This window comes from Lolium rigidum, chromosome 3 (genome assembly GCF_022539505.1).
Source record: "Lolium rigidum isolate FL_2022 chromosome 3, APGP_CSIRO_Lrig_0.1, whole genome shotgun sequence".
Taxonomy (NCBI): Eukaryota; Viridiplantae; Streptophyta; class Magnoliopsida; order Poales; family Poaceae; genus Lolium; species Lolium rigidum.
This window is the reverse complement of record NC_061510.1, coordinates 56,298,895-56,325,974: the sequence shown is the minus strand read 5'-3', so window position 1 is coordinate 56,325,974 and position 27,080 is coordinate 56,298,895. Positions and strand designations below refer to the sequence as shown.

At 45.1% G+C, this 27,080-nt stretch overlaps 1 protein-coding gene across 1 annotated transcript; it reads left to right on the top strand.

The window, feature by feature from the left end:
* Positions 1 to 516: 516 nt before the first annotated feature.
* On the top strand, positions 517 to 2,586 carry LOC124701637 (cytochrome b561 and DOMON domain-containing protein At4g17280-like). Its single transcript, XM_047233734.1, has 2 exons — positions 517 to 1,169; positions 1,812 to 2,586. The coding sequence occupies exons 1-2, from the start codon at positions 558 to 560 to the stop codon at positions 2,364 to 2,366; spliced, it is 1,167 nt and encodes a 388-aa protein (XP_047089690.1). The 5' UTR covers positions 517 to 557; the 3' UTR covers positions 2,367 to 2,586.
* The last annotated feature ends 24,494 nt before the right edge of the window (positions 2,587 to 27,080 follow it).

Below are 27,080 nucleotides of genomic sequence, written 5' to 3'. Positions count from 1 at the left end.
TTTAGACATTTATGCCGAATGTAATTGGTATCTTCAATTATACTCCCTCTACAAAAGAATATTGACTAGTGGTGGTATCATTCGTACTGCAGGCAAGCCTTTTGTGTTGAAATAAAGGGTGACTTCACTGGATCGCCCTGCCGAATCTGCTTTGCTAAATTTTGCGCTTTGCAGCAGCATACAGCCTAGCAACCGGTTGAGGAAACGGTCGGTTCCGGCCTTGAAATTTCAACAGATACTTGTCCCCGAATGAACTGTACCTCCTCGGTTATTCAGCAGCGACCCAAGACCGTGTCGCGCAAACGCCACACCAAAATTAACCATTAATCAACCTGGAAGCTTCCACCCGCACGGCAACCTCCCCCAACAACCGCGCGCCTCGCCCCCACGTCGCCATTACAAATACCTTCTCCCTCCCCTCGCCACCTGCATCCATCATCACCCCCGGCTCCATTCCATCTCGCACCTCCATCGATAGAGCTCCTCAAAGAAAGCGCGCGCCCCCAAGCCCCAACACACGCTCCATTCCATCTACGCAGGACAGGACCAGCTCTGCCATGGCGCGGCCAGCCCACTTCCCGGCGTGGCTCCCCCTCCTGGTGCTCCTCCTAGCGGCCGGAGGCGCCACGGCACAGACCTGCCTCACCGCGACCTTCACGGGCGGCCGGACGTTCCTCAAGTGCAACGCGCTCCCCGTGCTCGGCGCCAGCCTGCACTGGACGTACCACGCCGAGAACGGCACCGCCGACATCGCCTTCCGGGCGCCGTCCAGCACCACCGGCTGGGTCGGCTGGGGCATCAACCCCACCAACACCCGCATGGCAGGCAGCAACGTCTTCGTCGCCTCGCAGGACGCCAGCGGCGCCGTCTCCGTGCTAACCACCGTCCTGGAGAGCATTTCGCCCACCCTGACCAACCAAACCCTCAGCTTCGCCGTGCCCGTCCCGGCCAGCGCCGAGTACAGCGGCGGCGCCTACACCATCTACGCCACCGTGGCGCTTCCCAACAACTCCACCTCACACAACACCGTGTGGCAGGCCGGCCCCAGCAGCGGCGGCTCCATCCAGCCGCACAACCCCACGGGGCAGAACGTACTCAGCATGCAGAACCTCGACTTCCTCTCCGGGACCGGCAGCGCCGCCTCCAACTCCAGGCTGCACCGCCGTAACGTGAGTTTCTCCTCCACCCTGCCTCCAGCTTTTGCTTAAATTTTTTTTTTGTTCCCTCCAAAAGAAATCATTAAACAAAGAGAAATGAATAGTTCTCAGGATTTCTCGAACGGTTCAGCGATAGATTGTCTCCGTTCGCTGTGGAGCCGTCTAGATGTTAGGTAAGTGTAGATAAGACGGCGACACCGAATTTCAAGATGTTATGATAAATAATTTTCAATGTACATATAGTTGGAGATGACCGAAATTGTGATACCTATTCGACTAGTCTTTTTCGACGTGACGGATAAAACCTGCCCAAAGAAAATGCTGTGATTGGTGTTTGGTGATAGGGATGACGATGGACTTATCTCCTGTCTGATCATGCTTACCTAGACTAGAGATGGTCAAACTCAACTCTGAGAAGCAACAACCTTAGCTAGGGTGGCTGCACCTGCACCAAACCTTTGAATTTTCACCAACCCAACTGAACTAGAACTAGTATAAGTTATACTAGTGCAGTTAGCCGCCTTGAACTTTTCGGCTTAGTATTTGTCTGAACGACCAATGTTTTTCATGTTGGCCTGAATTTTCTGTCAGACTTTCATTTCACTGCATGTCTGTAAGACTGTATCTAATCAAACTCTGTTTCACATGTAACAGCTCCACGGTGTGCTGAACGCTGTCGGATGGGGCATCCTGATCCCCCTCGGCGCCATGATCGCCCGCTACCTCCGCGTCTTCGAGGGCGCCGACCCGGCGTGGTTCTACGTCCACATCGCGTGCCAGATCTCCGGCTACGCCCTCGGCGTCGGCGGCTGGGGCCTTGGCCTCAAGCTCGGCAGCGAGTCCGCCGGCCTCACCTACCAGCCCCACCGCAACATCGGCATCGCCATCTTCGCCCTCGCCACCCTCCAGGTGTTCGCCCTGTTCCTGAGGCCCGACCCCAAGAACAAGTACAGGGTGTACTGGAACGTCTACCACCACTCCATCGGCTACTCCGTCATCGTCCTCGCCATCGTCAACATCTTCAAGGGGCTCAACATCCTCAAGCCGGCCTCCGGCTGGAAGACGGGCTACATCGTCATCATCGCCATCCTCGGCGGCGTCGCGCTCGTCCTCGAGGCCATCACCTGGGCCATCGTCCTGCGGCGGCGCAAGCGCAACCAGTCGTCTGGTTACGGCAACGGGACCAACGGCACCGGCCTGCAGCTATAAGCGGATCGGACTTCACTCGATCGTACGCCGTGTGCTTTGCGCTGGCCCACGCGTACGTGTAGTTTTGCTGCTGCGATGTGTTTATGTCTTTGAGCCCTGTTCCATGTTTTATCTTTCTGTCTTACTGCTTCTCTAGTAGATATTTCTCTTTTTTTTTCTTCTTCTTTGGTGACATTGTACACATTCTTTCTTCACATTGATGTATGATTACTTTCATTTATATGCATAGTATATGATCTCAATTTTACGACCCCGTAATTCGCAACTTACATACACCGATAGACTTGGGGGCAACATCTTCAGCAGAGTTCTCAGAGGGGCGTCATAGTTCATCACTTGTGAGACAGCGAAAATCAGCACCATTTCTTCATGTCTTACTTTCCCATAAATTCCCTCTATCGAAAAAAATAAAAGGTATTACTTTCCCTTCCATTTGACGACATCGCAGGCTCCCTAAAACCCAAGTAGACAGGCTCCCTACTAGGGCAGGGCTCCGACTATTGTCTCTAAAATCTCCTCCTGGAAAAGAACAAAAAAGGGAGACGACGCCGATAATGCCTCAAGGTTCGCCAGGTCTGGAGAGCTCTGGCTAACGGTGGCGACGAGCTTTCACCATCTCTTGGCAAGCTCTGGCAAGAAGTTAAGGCTAGTGGTGATGATTAGCTCAAATGGTGGTCGGTGGCGGGAAAGAAATGTCAAGGTGGTTGTGGACGGAGGATTTGGGGAAGGCGGGAGCCTCTCTATTTTCTCCCTACACCTAGAGGGGAAATAGGGTGGAGACAATGGGTCTCCCAACTTTAGTGAGGTGGGTAGGTTCAAGATCGGTCCAACCAGATTGGGACTATTTTGTCCAAATTTTGTAAAGTAGGGGATATGCAATGTAGGGTTTGAGCTACCCTACAATTAACGATGCAAGTGGGACAGACACGGGATGCCCGTATCCCACCTGATTTTGCCTGTCGGGCTTAAACGGGGGATTAATTTGTGAAGTCCACGGGAGTCCACATATATAGCTAGTTTGCGCTGCTTACGCCTAATCAAGCAGGATGTAAACGGGACAATGGGTGTGGTTTTTGTAGTTAAGTGGGCCTTCTGGTAGGATTCCCAGCGGGTTAAGCGGCATGCTCATCCTACTTGAATAGTTATCGAAGATGTACTCAAAGTTAGTGTGAGATTTGTCACAAGATCTCGTAGATAGGGATTTTCTCGAGGTTCTTTTAGCAATTAAAAATATGCTCGAAAAGTAACAAAGTGTGTTACATTTTTTGATAAAGTGAATATATTAATATCCCGAGGATACCAACTACACCAATCTCATGCAACAACGCAATATCCTAATGACACTACGGATGCACACTGCCACCCAAAAAAAGAGGCTAAAGAAGAAAAGTCCCGTTGTAATGATCTATTCCTTGTAGTAGGAGTACAAACACCAGCAAGATAACACCTGAAACTCAAATTCTCCAAAAGCGATGCCTTCAAGAAGAACACAATGCACAATGTTACATACATGCTCAATACCACCTCTCTCTCTCTCTCTCTCTCTCTCTCTCTCTCTCTCTCTCCCTCCCTCCCTCCCTCTCTCTATTGTTTTTAGCTAGAGAGTCGCCGGGTGTGCTACGACTGCTCTCTCTCCCCTATCCCGGCGGCCTTGCCGGCAGGGATGGAGGGGGAAGGGAGGTTGGTATGTATACTATAGGTGTAGCGGTAGAGTTTGGTCTATGTCGTTGCCTAATCGACGATACCTCGGAGGATGGATCCTCACGAGGGGGAGAAGAAGTAGGGGCCATAGGGCGGAGTGCACACGGGACGGTGGTACGCGATTTACCCAGCTTCGGAACACCTGCACGAAGACAGGGCCTACTGCTGCTTGTCTGGAATTATCTGGGCGCTTTCGCGTTGTTACAAGGAGTTGTGGTTGTGCCTCTAGGGCTCCCAGGATCCGGCTTATAAAGGCGCACAGATCTAGGGTTTACATGGAGAGTCCTAGCCGGAATACAAGTCACCTAACTACGGTACAAAGTCTTGCCGTGTACGTCAAGGATCCGCCTTCCTCCAAATACGTGCTGGACCCGGGTACTTCATGGGCCGTCACGGATCCGGCCTCCTTCGTAGGTCGGTAGAGATCCGGCTTCCTGTTCCTAGGCTGGACTTCATCCTTCAGGATCTACAGCAACTGGGCTGCCCGATGGGCCACATGCCTTATCACCAACTATGGGCCACCCGGGCTTGCCGGATCTAGGCCATGCCGTTGATATACCCATAAAGTATACCCACAACAGTCTAGGTGTCGGTATGGCATTATGCCATTGGGGTGGCTTCTGCTGGAGCTAACGAGCTGCTCCAAGCTGAAGGCGGTGGTGCTTTTGTCTGTTGCTGACCTCCGGTGGTCGGAGATGGCAAGGAACGAAGTTGCCTCTGTATCCCCATCAATAAAGCTCGAGTGTCGATCTCCAAATCACAAAGATTTGAGGGTTCTCTACTAATCCCCCTTTGTGGTCGTCGTGATAGATAGGGGAACAAGAGAATGGCATGGAGTTTCTTGGTCTAGAGTTTGACAGAGAGTATGCAGGCGTGCGGCGACACGTAAGTTGGAAGCTTCTTCTGCTGGAGCTCGTTAGCGCTGCGAGGTGACATCGGGGCTTCCATTGGCAAATGGGGCCACTCTAAGCCGACAAGCAGTTCTTCATTGCCTTCTCGTCCTCTGCATGAGGATCTACATCGACCCCACTCCGGAATGAGAAGCCCCAAGTGGCAACTCCCCCCGCAGTGATGATGGTTCCCGATGCTAGAGGTCTCCGATCGGCGATGGCTACCAATGACTGGATCACGTTTTCTCGAAGGTTTCATGATCCTTGTTGTAATTTTCAAGGCTCATGTTGTATTGCCTAATTATTTAGGGGGCTATCTATAATCTGTACCAATCGCTTTGACTAATATGAGTTTCTAGGTCATTCGGGGCCTCTCCTCTAAAATAAAAACATCATAAAAATTGAAGGTGGATTACAGTTTGTGACAATATTCAATGTGGTTATGCTATATGTTAGGACATTCAATATGAACATGCGCGATCGGCAATCGTAGGCACGAACTGTACCCTATCTGTGACTGAACCTTGTGATGATCTAACATTCTTTTGAGAAACACAGTACAAACGCAGACGCTCACATACACGCGCATACACTCACCCCTATGAACGCACACACGCACACCCCTACCCCTATGAGCACCTCCGGAAGACTGAGCCGGCGGATTGGATCTTGAAATTGACGAAGTCACCACAGGCGTCTCGCTGTCGACGGGAACGTCGCCTCCCACTGAATGAATATTCCGCCTTTATGAGACACACAGATGTTAAACCTGGGGTTTGAACTCTGGTGGGCTGGGGGTACAACCACCCTCCTAACCACCCAACCTCAGGTTAGTTCTCTCTTGTTAACTTTTAACGATGCAAACAATCGGCCATGTAGTTGCCAAGTTGAACACACCAATGGATAGCGTGGCCATAGATACGGACGGTGGAGACCGGAGAGCAAACCGCGTATGCTCCCTAAAAGAATGCAAACGGCATATGCAAGCATGGTGCTCAAATGACGTAGGTAAGCTTATTTCTTTTTGTAAGAAGTCTATATTTCACAATGAATTTTTGGCCTCCCGAGTAAGGCTTTGTAAGAAGTGAAAATACAATTTGTGCCATGGACTTTTGTGAGAAGTGTAATGTTCAAGTTCCAACAAGTGACCGGATTCTGTAGCATTTTTTGGGGGTTTTCGCTTGGGTTAACTGGTTCTGCAGTTCTGCAATTTTTTTGCCTAGGTTTTTTCGGTTTTCCTCCTAGTTTTTTTGATTAAAAAAATTCATTTGAAAAATCAGTTTTTTTGATTGCAATTTTTTTAAATTTCAATCATTTACTCAAAGGAAAAAAGAACAGAAACAAATAAAAAGAAAAAAGAGAGGATGGGCCGAATTTTGTCGATGACCGAAAATGCATGCAGGGAACTATTCCGCGGGGATCCTATCGCCTGCTCCAGTGCATGTACGAATAACTCACGCCTGGAGCGCCTCCCTCCCGGACCTCTCCCAAAACAGGGAGACTTGGGCGGCGACCCGTTAGAGTGGTTTTTCTCGTTTACGTGCGGTTTTTTGTTTTTTGGTTTCTTCGATTCAGGTGGTTTTTCATTCTCTTTCCGTTTTTCTATATTTTTCGTTTTCCTATTCTTCTTTTCTGATTGTTTTTTAAAGTTTTTAAAAATATAATATTTTTTGAAATATGAACATATTTTAATTCTGAACATTTATTTTTGTTTCTCAACAAAATTTCCTTTTGAACAAAAAATATATAGACAAAAAAAATTAGCACTAATTTTTTTTGAATGAAATGTTTTAGAGCAATTCTTTTGAACAATTTTTGTTTAAACATTTTAAAAGTATGAACAAATGTTTTGATAAAAATCAAAAGTTTTAAAATTTGAATATTTTCTGAATAAAACGGAAAAAATCTGGAGAAGAGGGTTACCTGGGCCGGCCCACTAGGGGAAGCTAATATTTCCGCACGCACTTGAGCCTGGAGGGATCAAGACGGATCCTATACAGCAACTAGGTCGGTGTATGGGAAATCACCGCACACCGTCTACGGGGCATTTGCCAGGCCCATATATCTCTACCGTTGTTTTTTCAGTTCCGGTTTTTCCGTTTGCTGATGTTTTCTTCGTTTTTTTCCAGATTTTTGGTGGTTTCTGGCTTTTCTTTTCTGTTTTCCTTTTTTTACTTTATTGTTTTATTTTTTCCGTGTTTCCTTTTCTCGTTTTATTTTTCTGTTTTAAAATAATTTATGATTTTTTTTAGTTTGAAAATTTTTCAAGTTCGGAAAGATCTTCAAAATAAAAAATGTCCATATTTGAAATTTGAACAATTTTAAATTCGATGAATTTTGAAAATTGGACGAATTTCAAGTTTTGAATGAAATTTTAGAAATTTAAATGAATATCGAAATTTGTACGATTTCTGAAATTTCGAACAGATTTTGAATTTTGAATGAATTTCAAATTTAAACAACAATTTATATTTTAAATGATTATCAAATTCTAAAAAATTTAAAATCGTACATTTCCAAAATCTTTATACAGTAGTTTTTGAAAAAAAATTAAAGACATAAGAAGAAACAGGAAAAGTTAGTTTTGAAAAAACAGAATTGTAAACAGAAAAAAAGAATAAAGAATAAAAAATAAAGTCATGTTTACCTCATGGGCCGTGGCCCAATTAACAGTCGCCAGATTGGAGGGGTGTGCGGCACCCGGTCCAGGGGGTGTTGTACGCCGACCTAATCGGCGCGGACCAGGCGCCGCACACCCCCAGGCGGGTTGTTGGGCCGGCCCAACACATTCCCACTTTTGTTTTTTTCTGTTTAATTTTTCTTTTTACGTTTTTTAAAAGCTGATTCTTTTTAGACCCGATTTTTAAAATTATTTTAGTTTTTTCAGAAATTTAAGTATTTTCAAAATTTGAACATTTTTTAGTTTGGAACAATTTTCAAATTGGAACAAATTTTAAATTTGAATTTTTTTAAATTAGAACAATTTTTAAATTGGAACAAATATTTTTCATAAAAATTATTATTTTTTATATATGAAATTTTCAAATTTGAACAATTTTTATACTTGAACAATTTTTGAATTTGAACAATTTTTATACTTGAACAATTTTCGCATTTGAACAATTTTATACTTGAACAATTTTCGAATTTGAATTTTTCTCGAAATTTTTTAGTTAGAACATTTTACATTCAAAAATATATATAAATTTTAAAAATTAAATCTTAAAAACGAAAAAAGAAACAGAAATGAAAAAACAGAAATAAAAAAGAAACATAAATGAAAAAAAAAACAGAACAGAAAAATGACTCAGCCAACTGGTCCAACACCCGAACTGGGCCGATCCGTACCGCGGGGATGTGCGACGCGCGGTACGCACCGACCTGATCGGTGTATAGGAATTCCGCCTGGTCCGCGCCAACCCGGTTCGGCGCCCGGCACAGGGACATAGGGATTGCGCGGATAAACCGGACGTATATCATGGATCTACAGTACACAAGTTCAGAACTGGGCCACAAGACGGTCTTCGTCGTGCAATCTGGGCTTAGATTAGACAAAACTTGCTTGAGCCCATCTTACTTCCCTACCCGACACGACTTCGTCTTCTTCGCGATTTAGAAACCATGCGAAGCTAGGAACTCATCCGCAGTCTCCCTCAAAAAAAAAAAAAAAAAAGGAACTCATTCGCAGTCCGAGCATGTAAGAGGGGTTACATCAAGGTTTAAAATAGCGCGCTATTTCTTAACGCGGACTTTTGGCTCATGGGTGCTCCACTCCCCTATAGATCCTCCGTGTAGATTTGCTCCAAGATTGGTGCAGCGAAAGTAACGAATTTCTCTCACGCAAGCCAGAAAGTCAGAATACATATGAATACCAGTGGCTCTACCCGACACGTTGTACTAGTGCTGGGCCTGATACAGTGTCACCTGCGGCAGCATTTATGAGAATAGTGTGGGTACATGTCAGTACAGGAATCCTAAGTCAAATGTGAATCAAATGCAACACCATGTATTCTGCCATGGCCTGCCATCCCACGCCTCCTCACCATTAAAACCAGCTTTCCCCTTCGCCGCCTCTTACCTGAGCTCCGGCGAACAGTAGCTTAGGGCTTGCAGCTATTATTTCTCGAGGAGCAGCGCCTCCGTAGAAATCCCTTGCCGGTGATGTATTCTTTTACCTCCGGCCAGCGTGGCGTCTCTTGGGCGGGAACAAAGACCACCAGATCTGGAGCTTGGTTTCATGAGGGATGTGACTCCCTGATCCAGCAAAGCATCTGCAGGCCATTCGCCATTCGCCGGGAAGGTCGGATGAGACCTTGCTGATGCTGTTGCCTGCCAATGCAGACCATAGCCGGTGAGTGGCGGAGACGGCGGCGACAGGGGAGCACTTCCAGGAGCGCCCGGCGCCCATGGTGGCGAGGGCCTACCTGCAGGTTGGTGACGGTGAGGGCACGGAGTTTCCCTTCAGCTCTGGATCAAGCGACGCGGTAAAAGACCTGCTCTGATTCCGCTCTGATTCCGTGTTGATCTGCTTTGGATCATGTGTTGATCTGCTCTGATTCCGTTCGATGGATATGTATATTTTTGGCCCAAGGGATTCTTCTTTACTTTATAAGAAATAATCGATGCTTTGCAAGTTTTGATCAGCTAACCTAAGTTCCTCCATCTGTCAGTTCAATGATAAGATGATTTATTACTTTGTACAGACTACATATCTAAACTCATGTTTTAGCACTGTTAAATGTGCAACTGTGTTCCTAATTTTTCTCTGAAGCCTTCAAATGTCCATTCACAAGATCTGAAGGCTAATGTTGTACGATTTCAGGATCTCACAAATGTTCCAGGATTTTAACCCTGGGCAGAATTGTACGATTTCTTCATATATTTGATGATATTTGGTGTTAAGTGTGCTGCTAATCTAGTTTAGATAATAATCCACATCTGTACTCTAGTAAGGAGCTCAAGGCAAGTTCCAGAACATGTAATTAATTAGATTTGGAAATAATTTCCTTGGAATAATATCGTGAAATTCTTTGCAATGAGGTTCCTGGAACAAGATGTGCTTTTAGTATCAGGAAATATTATTTCTTTTCTATTTTCAATTATGAGATGATTTATATGTCCAGTCGAGACTACAGATCTGAAATTATGTTTTTGCACGGTTACCTGTGCAACTTTGTTCCTTGTTCCGCTCTTGGGCCATCAAATGTTCGCTCAGAAGTATTAGGACATGTAATTAATTAGATGAAAAACTAACTTTCATGGATTATTATCTTTAAATTCTTTGGAATAGGTGTTGCGGTTGTTGCTTTCTACTGAAACCTTTAAGTTAATTGAGAAACTAAAATTATTTTTTTAATCCCTGGAAGTAATAAAACAATAAAGTTCCTAATTGTTAAATTATATTCCTGGAATAAGATCTAATCTTTGTACTAGGAAATATTAAATTTGTTTTTGTTAGAAAAATATTTAAAAATCAACCTATAAATTTAAGCTATTTATAAGTTGATGGATGGAAAGAAGTATAGTTAGCATGATGGAACGAAGTCTATGAAAAAGTTTTCACTCTGATTAAAGATGAGGGGTCCATGGTTGATAGCTTGAGGTTGCGGTGAAAAAAAGCAAGCTGCAACGGGATGCTTGACTTTTGGGCACCGTCGTTGTGGGCCTAGTACGGCTCTATAGTGGGATACACACGGTGCATATGGTCAATACAGGAAATACCAGATTCTTTATACAACATCAATCAGTGGGCCTAGGGCAGGTGTCAGCTAGAAACATGGGTGGGTGTAGCACCCAAGAGCTCCATTGTAATTCTCGCTATTTCTCCGCTAATACCACGCAATAGCATATTTGGAGGATCTATGCTAAATTTTAGTAATTTTGTTCGCTATGACGCTATTTGTGAAATAGCATGATATATCATGCTAAAACTTCATAGCGTTAGCGCGCTATTTTTTCAAGCAAAATTACTTTCACTTTTTCGTGGTGATGAAGTGCAATATGTTGGTTCCTCTTCTAGATTAGAACTTAATATCGCTAATGCTGATGATTCTTAATAAATAATTTATACTATGTTGTTGCCTTGTGGAATACTGATGTTAGCCTTATGAAAAATTCGAGATCTATTTGTTGTATGTGGCTATATATGTATGATTCAGTCATTTTTTGGACTCAATATCCAACATTTTTAGGGAAATTCTTTATTTTTAGACTATATTTGATATTTTTTCAAAACGCTATTTGAAATATTGCACGCAATTAGCACGATATAGCGTCCATAGCGTTTGAAGGAGACCGACGCTATTTCATTTAGCACGCTATTTTAAACCTTGGGTTACATTGAAGATTGAACTGAGTAAATTCATGCTGAAATAACCGTTCAAGCCGATCCATCCCGACTTCCCGAGGGGTCAAGGGAACCGCGTTCATGTTTCGAAACCTGTCCTCGACGTTGATAAGGGCCGGCCGACTCAGGACCCATGTGCACCTAGTCCCTTTCCAGCACGTTTCGATTCAAGAAGGGCTGCTCGATCGATCGTCGACGTCGAGAAGGGCTGCTCGTGCTCGATCGATCGTCGACCCCCACCGACGCAGCAAGTATTTTCCGGGTGAATTCAAGCTATACGGACTACGGGCGCGTCACGCGTGTTAATTTAGCTTATAACTTGCGACCGAGACTGGAAAAGGCCAAGAAAACTCCCTGAGATTTCCGTTTTCCTTTGTTTCAAGAGGAAGAGGAACCAAGGAAAACTTTGGTCCGGACGAGACGGCGAGACGCCCATGTTTGCCTTGTGTGTACGCACGTGAGTCACGGCAAGATAGTGAGATACTACTGACTTGACGGCCGGAGACGACGACGGACGACGGGCCGGCCGTGAGCAGAAACGTGGGAGGAGCTTACCCGATCCTCACCGGACCGGACCGTACGGTACATACATATTCCAGGAGGGAGCTACCGCGTGGAATTTCTTTACCGGTGACCATGAAACTTTTCTAGTAAAAAAAGAACTGATTCCGTAGATCTTACCAAGCTTCTGTCCTAGGGATTTTGCTCACGCTTTAATAAGGTAACTAGCACAAAACCCGTGCGTTGCTACGGTATCAATTTAAATTGGTACCTTTTGATATATTCATATATGCATGATGATCATATACAAAATAGAATGGAGCTTCTAATTAACATGTCTATTATATCATGTATTAGTGAAAATCATATATGGAGTAACATCGTTTTAAACGTATCGTAGCGTGTTGTGCGCTCTCGATGGGATCCAAATAGCATGTAGCCATTTATTTTATACGTTGTGTTTTATATTCCAAATAGCATGCTATAAATTAGCCTATAGAACATGCCACATGTTTTCCTCCATTTTCTATGGTTTTAAAATTAAACCCTAATTATAATCTTAGGATTAATTTTTGGTAAAGCTTCTTGTTTTCTGATGCTCTCTCTCCCTCCCAAGGCTCGCCCCTCGCGTTGCTCCTCCTCTCCTCTCCTCCTAGGGTCGGTCATGAAATTTTGGGGGCCAACGGCAAATAAAAAGTAAAGACCCTAAATATAATTATTGAAATATATTACATTTGTGAATGTGTGCTAGCATGTTTGAAACCGCTGTGGGTCTATTGTGGTCATCTGCTCTTGACCGGTTCTGTGGTTGCCAAGGAAAAAATGAACGGCGACTGTGTGTTCCTTTCCTGGGTTGGTGGTATTCCGACCATGCACAGCATATGGGCCTCACCCCTTTGTATAGCTAAGTAATAAAGGGAGAAAAGATAAAATAAGCCTAATTACGGAAAGGCTAGAAGGCGGACTATTCTCTTTCTTTGGGCCAACTTTTATTCACGAGTTCCCGGCCCTAGAGGGCAAAATTGAGCAGTTTGTGAAGGCACTTGCCTCCACAAGAAGAACATGCAGGACCCCTCCTGACTCTTTTTTCGCTTCCGATTTCCCAAATTCTTTTGCCTACGTTTCTTCCTCATGCCACCATTGTTTGATTCCTCCTTTCTGATATAGGCTGCTTTGTTGTTTCTAAGGCGGCTTGCTATAATCCAGAAATTTTACGCATATAAATCGGTGGGACTTGGCATAGGAGAGCGATGTGGGACTATTTACAGCGTTAGGAAACGATCCGCCTAGAAATAGGGATCACCGGGTCAGGAACGAAACCATATATGGACCAGTCCTTGCAACCCGCTACCTGGCCCAGTGCGATCGGAGCACTCCGTATCTCCTAGTTTCCCGACCACGCGCGAAGGCAACAACAACCATCTCGAAAAAAATAAGATACGAACCGGTACCGGGGCAATCTGTAGTATTATGTATTTTGGTGGGAGGGTAAAACCCGTGCGTTGCTACGGCGTTATGCTAAATCAAAATAAATAACCTTTTAAAATTCTTATGTCAATCGAATTAAAATTAAATTAGCAACATGCACTCGGCGACCACAGAGGTTACTACAAATTTAGTGATGAAAGTTTCACTTTATCACTTGTAAGGACATCATGGTTAATTCAGCCTATAGTGACAAATTAGCACTTGTAAATATAGAAAAGAGCCCAAAATAAGTATTTTTTTCAGGTTGTAGCCATGGTTCTGAGCTCAGGCCGGTAGTAAAAATCATATATCGCCCAGGACACTCTGCTGGCGTCGGCCCGAGTAAAATTCGTGGATGAATTTGCTCAGCCACGTTCTGAGTCCGGCTGATCCTCATGCTCTTCAAATCAATGCTGTCACACTTGTGGAGAATCAAAATTAGACAATCGTTTTACTCCTCTAGTCTAGACCAAATCACTGGCCATGCAGTTACCCAGTCTGAAGAGATGGAGGATATGGCCATGGAGTCTGAACATACAGTTTGGCACGTATAATATTCATTGAAATAAAAGTACATTCCAGCATAATGAATCACCTAGAGTGAAACATTCGTTTTCTTTGTTGCTCTATTATCATCTGCTACTTCATCTTGTCTCTGCACTTAACATTTAACAACCAACTTCTGCGAAACTTTAGTGTGCAAGTGTAGGCATAGAAGAGAACAGAAACTGGCCATACTGAATATTAACAACCGAATTAATCAGTAAACCTACCTTGGTCCATAGCACTCCATATACCGGCTACATCGGAATATTGAATAGCCAATCAGAATGTTGTTCCTAATGATACACAGGGAAACACCAGCACTTCGCAGTTCTGCTTATACAGGGGCAAAAGTAAGGTACCTGAATTCGTTGTTACTGAAATCCTTGTGTGCCTTGCTGAAGCTCAAGCGACGGGAAACACCAACACAAATGAAACTTGAGAATGAGACAAAGAGCAAGGCTAACTCGGTTTCAGTTCCTCACATGCCATCACAACTATACTCGATTAACTGGCGCGTGGTTGTCTCTTTTTGAACAGCAATTATGCTTGCACTTGCTGATGAATTAGGAGAAAAATATTCTAGGTCTTACTGCTGATTTATATATTATTTGCTGGGAAGAGTCCTCTTCATAGAATCTTGGTGAAATCCAGGAGTGTAGAGCGAAGCGAAGGATCAAATGCACTGAATTGGACAAATCGGGCCACCAGGTGCCGGCAAGCAGCCCCAGGCAAGGCAAGTAGCGCTCACGGGCCAGTCTATTCCTTTTCTGCTCCTGCCTGCTGCTTTGTGCGCCGGCGGCCACGGCCATATTCCTTGCCACTACTCACAAATTTGATTTCGCTGCTCCTCCTCAAACCTAACAAATCTAAGCTTAGGCGCACCACATCCTGCAACCATCATAGCTTCTCCTCACTCCACAGTTGTTCAAAAAAAAAAAACAATAAGGGAAGCGCTTGAGATGCATCTGCTTCACCCTGTACAACACAGCCCGGGAGTATCCACCGCATCCTCGTTGTCTTCCTGCTCTATCTGCAATCGACCACGTCCCACTTCTGCCGCCGCTACTCAACCTCGTCATCCGTCGCCGTACTACGACCAGTGTTGGTGTTGGGCCCTTTTTTCCTGCGCGCGCCGCCGGTCCCACCTCTGCCGCCGCTACTCAACCTCGTCGTCCATCGCAGTAACACGAAGCTTCGGACCGTTGGAGCTCCGTCGATGCGGGGAACTGGTCTGGCAGGAGAAAGAAAGCATGTCGGGACATTGACTCGGGAGGTTTCGGGGACGGCGGACGGGGGACGAGGGCTCGGCTGCAGGCGCTCAGATCTCGGCGGGAGCAGAGGGATCGGGAGCGGGCGATTCCGTTCCTCCCACCGATTCCAATCGAAATCGAGGGCACCGGCGCCGCCCCGATTTGAGGAGCCGATTTGAGTGATAGATTGAAGGGACTGTGTGACGCCCCGGAACCGGTATCCTGAGGATCCCAGCGAACCCGCCGAAATCCGCACGATATCGATTCAGAGACGCCCTTCGACACGACGTGCGCGACGAATCACACACGTGATGCCAGAGGAATTAACACGAGCGGTAACATTACAGCAGGATTACAATAGAGCCCACAAGATACATATATTACAACAACGACTCCAACGAGTCAAGATACAAATATACAATACAAAGATCCGAATCATACGGAAGATCGAATATGTCCGAGTACGGACAAGATACAAATTGGACTAAAAGTCCCGAAGATAACCGAGTGACGTCCATAACCCCGCCCGGGCCAAGCCGGAAGGGTAACCTTGCTAACGTCGTCATCTCGTACTCGTCAAAGTCGGGCCATCGGTTGCCGACAAAAGGGAGGAAGCAAAAGAGAAAGGGAAAAGGCGAGAGTAAGTACCAAGGAACGAACTCCGGCACGTACTTAGCGAGACTAGAAATGGCTATGCTCGCCGAGCGAGTATAAATATATATCGCCTGGGGCTATATGGTAGGTTTAGCGACAGCAAAACTATAACCAATAGAGACACGCTACAACATCCGTCTACTCAGATAAGATAAGAGAGCGCACAAGGTAACAGATAAAATACTACACAAACATAACCCAGCCAAATACACATATCCCCTTCAACAATTGCGAAGAGACAATGTAAAAGGCACTCAACGGTGGACAAGTTTTATTAGGTATCGGTTGTAGTAAATGCTATATTACTACGCAAGTTATTATCAGATTATTAACAACAATTATAAAGTGTAAGTTGTTCTATGATCAAGCTATACAATTCCAAGTCGTCCATAACCGCGGACACGGCTTATCGATAAGATGTACACCCTGCAGGGGTTGCCCAAATGTAACCATACGCATGCTCGACCCACTTACGACAGGTGGATGTCTCACAACAAGAGCGTTCCCGGCTCAACAAGAAAGTCTAGGGGGCCACCCAACTAAGCTACCCGTGACGAAGTCCGGCCGTACTCCGAAGCGGACTCAGGGTTTGCGTTAACGGCTAGGCATGCAAACCACACGCTTCGCTAAACGTTCCGCGGGGTACAGTACAGAATATAAACACCCGAAGGCAACAGGAAGTAAACACCCGAAGGCAACAGGAAGTAAACATGGCATACATGGCATAGGCAAATAAAACCAAGGTTGTGGCCCCCTTTTCAACTGACTTGAGAAAAGGTAATGGGTGAGGGGGGGGGTCCCAATAATCGTCCCCACGCATGGGTAGAGCGCTCAATCTCGGAACAGATAACAAGAACTCGGGTCCTAGGGGACATTAGCAAGTCAAAGTTCCGATGCTTTCGCAAAGGGGCTCACAGATGCCTCTGCTTACAATTTAGTTGTTAACAATTAAGTAAAGCATGTGTATCTCCAACAACCGATATAGCATGTGATAACCTCCCAACAACCCAACATATCCCGATAACAGATCGAGATAAACAACAGAGCCTAAACACGCCTACGACTCGCAAGGCTCAAACATCAAGCAACGGCTATGGATAAGGAGTGGTGCATATAGGATAATATGGTAAACAAGTGGAATAGGACACGTGACTCGATAAAGAATCGCAACATAAGGATAGCAGTGCGAGGGAGAGAGTAAAAATAGGTGAAGAGAGAGGGCTCGCCTGTGAAAAGCTGCAGAAGCACTTGTCAGAGAACTCGTCGTATCTCACAACACCACTTCGTGATCCTATCCGGGAAGAAGCAAATGCTGGAACACACAACGGATGCAAATCTTACTACTACGGTTAAAGAAGAATCAGCATGATCATGATAATATATGCATGACATGGCAGATATGATGCGATGCACTTATCCATATTAATCGGAGTTGAAACCCCGGACAATGAAATTAGAGTTGGAGTTGCATTTTCTACCGTCAAAGTTAAGGGTGGATTAGCATAGCAAACATGGCAGGGGTGAGCTACATCAAAGTTAAATGGAACCGGGACAACATTAATATAATATCCCACATATTCCATATGTTCCATATGTTCCATATTAGGTGATAATGCAAACTACCACGAAATTTTATGATGCATGGTGCAACAGCAAGCATGGATGGCATATTCATGTTCCTCATGTTTTTCTGATCAATTTTCATATAAAACACTTTTTCATATGAATTACAGATTAAAAGTTATTAAGGAAATAGTTTTTCAGCATTTTAAAATATAGAAACAGATTTATTTAAATAGAAAAGGGCCTGGAAATAATTTCCAGAAAGGGGGAAGGACCCCGGGTTTATTAACAGAAGATACAGGGGCTTATCTTTAAAAGAACAGAGGGAGGGGCTGCGGGTTCAGGAACCAAAATGGCCAGGGGCCTCTTTGCAAGAAGACGAGATCTGGATCTGAGGAGCTTTTCTCACCGGGTTGGTTGGTAGCCGCGGTCGCTGACGAGAGGGGCCCGCGGACACATGGCGGTTGACGTGGCCAACCTTGATTGCAACGCACTGAAGGTGTTCGGCACGGGGAGGTGCCGCTCGCGGCGAGGGAGGCGGTGGTCACCGCGGCATGGCGCGGATGCGCGTCAGCGATGCAGGGCGCCCCAGCAAGCGCGCGTGGCACCGTCGTGCTCGCCTCGTCGGCGCAGATGAGATGGGGGCTACGGCATCGCCGGGGACTCGCCGGAGCAACGCCGTCAAAGAGGAGCTGCGGAGGAGCGACGGCATCAACTTAGTGAGCACGGGAGAGAGGGAGATAAGGGGCGAGAGGAGGACCAGGGGGTAGCTGCACTCACGCTAGAGCTCGAGGTGTTGACGGCGGGGGCAGAGACGGACGAAGACTGCCGGAATCGGAGAAGAAGCGCGACGGCCGAGGTTGGGGAAAAACGACCATGTCGTCGATTCGAGGCGCGCGAAGGCGATTCGTTGGACGAGGATGATCAGCGAGACGAGGCGGTCCTCCTGGTGCTCTTGGGTCGTCGCGGGAGGCTCTGTAGTGGCGGAGCCATGGGGTGCTGTGGCGGTGGCGCTCGGACGTGCACGCAGGAGAGAAAAAGGAAGGAAGAAAAAGGGTTTCTGGTGGCGGCGCGATGAGGGGAAGAATGTTAGGGTTTGGTGGGGATCTGGAGAGGATTAAAGGGAGGGGATGGAGAGCAGGTGGTGGAGGGCGCGGTGGTTGGGAGAGGAGGACCACGGCACGGAGAGGGTCACGCGTCTCTCGTGAGCGAGGAAGACGACAACAGCGGCGTACCGCTTCGGTGAGAAAAAGAGTCGGGCCGAAAAGGGAGTGGGTTGGGAGGAGAAGAAACGGGCTGCTGAAAAGGAGAAGAGGAGGGGAACTGGGCCGCGTCGGTGCTGGGCTGAGAGGGAAGAAGGGGGGAGGGCCAGGGAGGAAAAGGGGGAAGGGTTTTTTTTGTTTTCTTTTTATTAAAACATTTGAATTCAAACCTTTTCTATGTTGAATTTGAAACAAAGGTGAGAAGAGATTTAAAAAAGTTGTAAAATATTTATTTGGTTGTAACCGAAACAAAACACATTTTATTCCAAAATTATTTGTTGCACAACTTAGTTGTAAAGTAAAGAATATGAGAGGGGGTTAGGGTTTTATTTAAAATAAAGGACAAAGGAGGTTTTATAAAAATAATTTTATTTTGCTAAAAACATTGATGAGATGATGCTTATGCCATGATGATGCATAAAAGGAAAGCACGAACAAATCTAATATGGGATTACCCTGGGCCGTTACAGACTGTGTATAAGTAGAGGAAGAGGTCGGTTGCGGCAGGAGAGGAGATCGGGCCGAATTGGAGTTGAGGATGAACACGGGGAGGTTGGGAATAGCGCGAGGATGAATGACACACAAACCGGTATAAGGCTGGTGCCAACGCGGGCGTTTGGCGGGGCGCTATCGCCCGTGGGGAGGCGGGAGGCGGGCGGGAGTGGGGTGGGACGCGAGCGCGGGGCGCTGGGGCTGGCGCCGGGCGGTACCGCCCGCTGCCGCCCGGCTACCGCCCGCGCTGGGGGCGACAGCGAGGCGAGAGGGCGGCGGGAGCGAGGCGGCAGCGTTGGCGGGGCGGGCGAGAGCGGGGCGGGCGAGAGGGCGGGCGAGAGCGGGCGTTAGGCGGGCGGTAGGCGGGCTAGAGGCGGGCGAGAGCGGGCGAGAGAGGGGCGGTAGTGTGTAACGGCTAGCTGACGTGGCGCGCTCTGATTCGTCCACGTCAGCTAGCCGTTGGGTAGCCGTTGCTGGTTCAAAAAACCCTATAAATACCCCCCATATGGTTTCACTCACTCCACACCCATTTCATCTCCATTCATCACCTTCCCTCTCTCAAATCTTCTCCACCATGTCCGGTTGGACTCCACCAGATTGCACCACGTTCACGGATCGGATCCAAGACGGGTCACCAATAGACCTCGATGGTGTCTCTCCGACACATCGTCGCACCAATGTCGGTTCTTCGCCGCTTCCCCGAGTTTTGTACTCCTCCGGCACACCACCTCCGGGGCCATATGACCCATACGCTCCACCTCTGGCGCCATATGGTTCATACCCTCCGCCACCGTATCCATACCCCCAACCACCTCCAACTTCTCCACCTACAGGTAGCGGGAGTGGCACCGTACCTCCGTACCCACCACCTTCGTACGGTTCATACCCTCCACCTCCGTATCCATACGCTCCATATGGTCCGTACCCCCCACCACCTTCTGAAGCTCCCGCTCCAAGCTCCGAGTCCAATGCCGCGGAAACAATCGTACCACCGCGTGCAAAGAGGCTTGACTGGATTGTTGTGGAAGAGGAAAAACTGGTACTTTACTTGCCCATCACATATTTATGTCGGGGTTGGTTCTTGCTTGGATTTTTCACTAACAATATCTATTTCGGGGTAGGTTAATGCTTGGCTTTTTAACTCCAAGGACTCTGTTGCCGGTAATTGCAAGACCGGCACTAGTTTTTGGGGTCAGATAGCTACAACCTTCAACTCTACCTCGGATCCTGCCCGTCATCGGACCTCGAAGCAGCTGAAGGCTCATTGGAACGCCTACAACAAGGAGGTGTCCCTGTTCAATGGATAGTACATCCAAGAAGAGGGGTTACGTCAGAGTGGAGCAAACGATGATATGGTCATGAAGGCGGCAATGGAGAGGTACGCGAATGACAAAAGAGTGACTCACCCGTTGAGAAAGCACCACTGGTGGCAAGCTGTTCGCAATGAAGCGAAGTGGAAAGGACAACATGGTCCTGGTAGTGGAACCGAGTCCACTTCCAAGAGAAGCCGTCTAGGACTTTCTGGTGAGTACAGCTCTAGCGAGGCGACGACGGAGGAGGAGCGTCCAACGGGCCGCGATAGGGCCAAGGCCGCGGTACGTAAGGGTAGGAGGAAGGGGAAGGACTCCTCATCAAGCAGTGAGGTAGGAAGTAAATCCTTCGCCATGAGGAACATGATGAAGGGTTTAGTGAAGGCTAAGCTATTCAAGCAATGGAACAAAATGAAAGATCGATCAACCGATGACATGACCGAAGTAGAAAAGCGCAAACATGCGAAGGCCATCAAGATGTGCGAAAAATAGCTTGGTCTCGAAGATGAAGAGGACGAGGAGAAGCAGGTAGAAGAGGAAGAGGAAGAGGAAGAGGAGTAGGATTTTTATTTATTATGTAATTTTTAAAATTTATTATGCAATTTTATTAATTATTATGTAATCGGTAACATTTTTAGTTGAATAAAATAATTTTCTTGCATTATTTTGAATGTCTACAAAAAATCGAGTGAAATAACTTAATCTAAAAAGGAAATAGTGATGTGGAGGAGAGAGAAGTGAGAGGTGACACTATAGCCTGTGCACTGGCACCGTGGGGTGAGAGTGGGGTGAGAGTGGGGAAAAAAGCTGACGTGGCGGGTGAGAGTAGGGTGGTGCATTGGCACCAGCCTAAGGGTATTTTGTTGTATTATGCGATTTGGTGGGAGGGCAAAACGGTCCAAAAAAAAGTTGGACGAAAATTTTGGCAGAAACCTTAGCTCCTTTATTATTAGGTATAGATTACACCATTGGTCCAAGAGCTTGTTCACTTTGGGAAGATTTGGTCCTACAATTTCGTAAAGTGTGAAGCCGCGGTTCTAGAACTTGCCAACCGCGTGAAGAATTGGTCCTTCAAGTCCGAAATAGGCCACGCCAGAGAAATCGGTCCCATGTGTATCCTCTCGAGTTGGCAATTTTGCATAAACCCCTCGATGTGCTAGAGTTGTTTCGGTCCTTGCGTGCGGGTCGATGTTTTTACAGAATCTTTTTTCTGGTTTTCTCTCTGGATTTTCTAATAAAGTACGAAGTTTTACCGATTGGATGTTTTAAAGTGTAAGATATATGAGGAGTTGCTGAATTCTACACGTTGCTTTTTAGTACATGTTTTTTCTATTTTTTCTGGTAGCTCCTAAAATTACGAAAAATATACTGAAGCTGCAACTTTTCATCATCTATATTCACAAAAATTGGGAAAGAAATTTGACATGTCTAGTTTGTCTAAAAAAATTGGTTTTGCTGCTGCTGAAAATATGGATAGATTCTGCCCACAAGTGTTTGGGGCCCAAAAATGGTTTGCCATGAGTATTTTCATATGCTAGGAATGTGCAAGACACTATATGCTTTTTGGAATACCTAGGATTTTTTTTTGTCTTTGATATATATGGCAGCCACTATCATATCCTTATACCACTAATGTCATCCCATAGAAAAGAAAATGAGAGAAAATTTTATGTTGAAGTTTTTGACAGGGAATAGAGTAACACCACACCAAGATCTATCTAAGAATGGTGAAGGCCATAAGCTTTGGGATGCCCAAGGCACCTCACTGGACCTATTAAACTCTCATTTTGTAAACTTCTAAACTTTATTTTTTAAACAACATAGAATGATCGTAGAAACTTGGACGTCTTTTTTTAGTGTTATGCCTAGTTTTTATTGGAAATAAATGACACCACCATGATAGATATTTTTCATGCTTTGGAAAGAGCTAGTTAAATAAACTATCCCATGATTTAATTCCTTGATCTAAAGGTGTATGGTATGAGAAGAAAAGGGAATGAAAGCAAAAGGCTGAAATTCAAAGTTATGCTTAGTCTTGCTAGTTTCAAATACTTTGATGCATGATAATTTGCTAGTGCCAGGGTCAAAAAAAAATTGCTAGTGAATTATTTAGTTCTACCTTTTTCTCATATACATGGATGTTTAATACTAAGGATTCTTGCTTGATAATAAATGATTAGCACTATGGACACTATGGCATACTGCTTTTAGATCTTTTTGCCAGCCAAAATTGTGAAACAAGCTAACTCTCGTATCCAAACACATCAAACCAAACACCCACCACCTACCTATGTGGCACTTGCTACTCCAAGTATAATATGTGTGATATGCCTCTGAGTACTTGAAAATATCTATTTTGTGTAGTTTAAAGCTCATGAGGAAGTAGGGTGTGAGGTGACACCACTATGGAAAGTTATGTGTTTGCCATTTTATAAGCTGTTTGTTAGCCTAACCATGTTATTCTGGAGAAAGTTTTCACATTGCACTTTTATTTGATATCATGTTATTTTTTTCTATGGATGCTCATCGATGTGAAATGAAATGAAACACTATGGAGTATGCATATAATGAGAGAGACCCCTAGGCGGCTAACCAAAGCCATGTTATGCATCATGGTGGAAATTTACATAATGGACATTTTGTGAAGCATTTTTATAAAAATCTATGCAAATAGTGAATAAAAGAAAGTTTTAAGGTCATTCGTTTATCTGTTGTCTTGTCTTCTAAAATACGGATAAGACCTTGATGGCGTGTAACTCACACGTTCGTTGGGAACCCCAAGAGGAAGGTATGATGCGCACAGCAGCAAGTTTTCCCTCAGAAAGAAACCAAGGTTTATCGAACCAGGAGGAGCCAAGAAGCACGTTGAAGGTTGATGGCGGCGGGATGTAGTGCGGCGCAACACCGCAGATTCCGGCGCCAACGTGGAACCTGCACAACACAACCAAAGTACTTTGCCCCAACGAAACAAGGTGAGGTTGTCAATCTCACCGGCTTGCTGTAACAAAGGATTAACCGTATTGTGTGGAAGATGATTGTTTGCAAGAAAACAAGTAAAACAAGTATTGCAGCAGATTTGTATTTCGAGTATAAAAGAATGGACCGGGGTCCACAGTTCACTAGAGGTGTCTCTCCCATAAGATAAAAGCATGTTGGGTGAACAAATTACAGTCGGGCAATTGACAAATAGAGAGGGCATAACAATGCACATACATGTCATGATAAATATAGTGAGATTTAATTGGGCATTACGACAAAGTACATAGACCGCCATCCAACCGCATCTATGCCTAAAAAGTCCACCTTCAGAGTTATCATCCGAACCCCTTCCGAGTATTAAGTTGCAAAGCAACAGTACAATTGCATTAAGTATGGTGCGTAATGTAATCAACAACTACATCCTTAGACATAGCATCAATGTTTTATCCCTAGTAGCAACAAGCAATCCACAACCTTAGAACTTTCCGTCACTCGTCCCAGTATATCAATGGAGGCATGAACCCACTATCGAGCATAAATACTCCCTCTTGGAGTTAAGAGCAAAAACTTGGCCGCAGCCTCTACTAATAACGGAGAGCATGCAAGATCATAAACAACACATAGGTAATAACTTGATAATTAACATAACATGGTATTCTCTATCCATCGGATCCCGACAAACACAACATATAGTATTACAGATAGATGATCTTGATCATGTTAGGCAGCTCACAAGATCCAACAATGAAGCACAATGAGGAGAAGACAACCATCTAGCTACTGCTATGGACCCATAGTCCAGGGGTGAACTACTCACTCATCACTCCGGAGGCGACCATGGCGGTGAAGAGTCCTCCGGGAGATGAATCCCCTCTCCCGGCAGGGTGCCGGAGGAGATCTCCCGAATCCCCGAGATGGGATTGGCGGCGGCGGCGTCTCTGGAAGGTTTTCCGTATCGTGGCTCTCGGTACCGGGGGTTTCGCGACGGAGGCTTTAAGTAGGCGGAAAGGCAACGCGGGGGCCACACGAGGGCCCCACACCACAGGTCGGCGCGGCCAGGGCCCGGGCCGCGCCGCCCTATGGTGGCGGCGCCTCGTGGCCCCACTTCGACTCCTCTTCGGTCTTCTGGAAGCTTCGTGGCAAAATAGGACCCTGGGCGTTGATTTCGTCCAATTCCGAGAATATTTCGTTACTAGGATTTCTGAAACCAAAAACAGCAGAAAACAAAGAATCGGCTCTTCGGCATCTTGTTAATAGGTTAGTTCCGGAAAATGCACGAATATGACATAAAGTGTGCATAAAACATGTAGGTATCATCAATAATATGGCATGGAACATAAGAAATTATCGATACGTCGGAGACGTATCAGCATCCCCAAGCTTAGTTCTGCTCGTCCCGAGCAGGTAAAACGATAACAAAGATAATTTCTGAAGTGACATGCCATCATAACCTTGATCATACTATTTGTAAATATATGTAATGAATGCAGCGATCAAAACAATGGTAATGACATGAGTAAACAAGTGAATCATAAAGCAAAGACTTTTCATGAATAGTACTTCAAGATAGGCATCAGTAAGTCTTGCATAAGAGTTAACTCATAAAGCAATAAATCAAAGTAAAGGTATTGAAGCAACACAAAGGAAGATTAAGTTTCAGCGGTTGCTTTCAACTTGTAACATGTATATCTCATGGATAATTGTCAACATAGAGTAATATAACAAGTGCAATATGCAAGTATGTAGGAATCAATGCACAGTTCACACAAGTGTTTGCTTCTTGAGGTGGAGAGAGATAGGTGAACTGACTCAACATAAAAGTAAAAAAAATGGTCCTTCAAAGAGGAAAGCATTGATTGCTATATTTGTGCTAGAGCTTTTATTTTGAAAACATGAAACAATTTTGTCAACGGTAGTAATAAAGCATATGAGTTATGTAAATTATATCTTACAAGTTGCAAGCCTCATGCATAGTATACTAATAGTGCCCGCACCTTGTCCTAATTAGCTTGGACTACCGGATCATCGCAATACACATGTTTTAACCAAGTGTCACAATGGGGTACCTCCATGCCGCCCGTACAAAGGTCTAAGGAGAAAGCTCGCATTTTGGATTTCTCGCTTTTGATTATTCTCAACTTAGACATCCATACCGGGACAACATGGACAACAGATAATGGACTCCTCTTTAATGCATAAGCATGTGGCAACAATTATTATTCTCATATGAGATTGAGGATATATGTCCAAAACCGAAACTTCCACCATGAATCATGGCTTTAGTTAGCGGCCCAATGTTCTTCTCTAACAATATGTATGCTCCAACCATTAAGGTGGTAGATCTCTCTTACTTCAGTACAAGACGGACATGCATAGCAACTCACATGATATTCAACAAAGGGTAGTTGATGGCGTCCCCGAAACATGGTTATCGCACAACAAGCAACTTAATAAGAGATAAAGTGCATAAGTACATATTCAATACCACAATAGTTTTTAAGCTATTTGTCCCATGAGCTATATATTGTAAAGGCGAATGATGGAATTTTAAAGGTAGCACTCAAGCAATTTAATTTGGAATGACGGATAAATACCATGTAGTAGGTAGGTATGGTGGACACAAATGGCATAGTGGTTGGCTCAAGGATTTTGGATGCATGAGAAGTATTCCCTCTCGATACAAGGTTTAGGCTAGCAAGGTTATTTGAAACAAACACAAGGGTGAACGGTGCAGCAAAACTCACATAAAAGACATATTTGTAAACATTATAAGACTCTACACCGTCTTCCTTGTTGTTCAAAACTCAATACTAGATATTATCTAGACTCTAGAGAAACCAAATATGCAAACCAAATTAGCAAGCTCTATGTGTTTCTTCATTAATGGGTGCAAAGTATATGATGCAAGAGCTTAAACATGAGCACAACAATTGCCAAGTATCAAATTATTCAAGACATTTAAGAATTACTACATGTAGCATTTTCCAATTCCAACCATATAACAATTTAACGAAGAAGAAACTTCGCCATGAATACTATGAGTAAAGCCTAAGGACATACTTGTCCATATGCTACAGCGGAGCGTGTCTCTCTCCCACAAAGTGAATGCTAGGATCCATTTTATTCAAACAAAACAAAAACAAAAACAAACCTACACTCCAAGCAAAGTACATAAGATGTGGCCGAATAAAAATATAGTTTCAGGGGATGAACCTGATAATGTTGTCGATGAAGAAGGGGATGCCTTGGGCATCCCCAAGCTTAGACGCTTGAGTCTTCTTAGAATATGCAGGGGTGAACCACCGGGGGATCCCCAAGCTTAGATCTTTCACTCTCCTTGATCATATTGTATCATACTCCTCTCTTGATCCTTGAAAACTTCCTCCACACCAAACTCGAAACAACTCATTAGAGGGTTAGTGCACAATAAAAATTAACATGTTCAGAGGTGACACAATCATTATTAACACTTCTGGACATTGCATAAAGCTACTGGATATTAATGGATCAAATAAATTCATCCAACATAGCAAAAGAGGCAATGCGAAATAAAAGGCAGAATCTGTCAAAACAGAACAGTCCGTAAAGATGGATTTTATTAGGGCACCGGACTTGCTCAAATGAAAATGCCCAAATTGAATGAAAGTTGCGTACATATCTGAGGATCACTCACGTAAATTGGCTTAATTTTCTGAGTTACCTACAGAGAATTAGACCCAGATTCGTGACAGCAAAGAAATCTGTTTCTGCGCA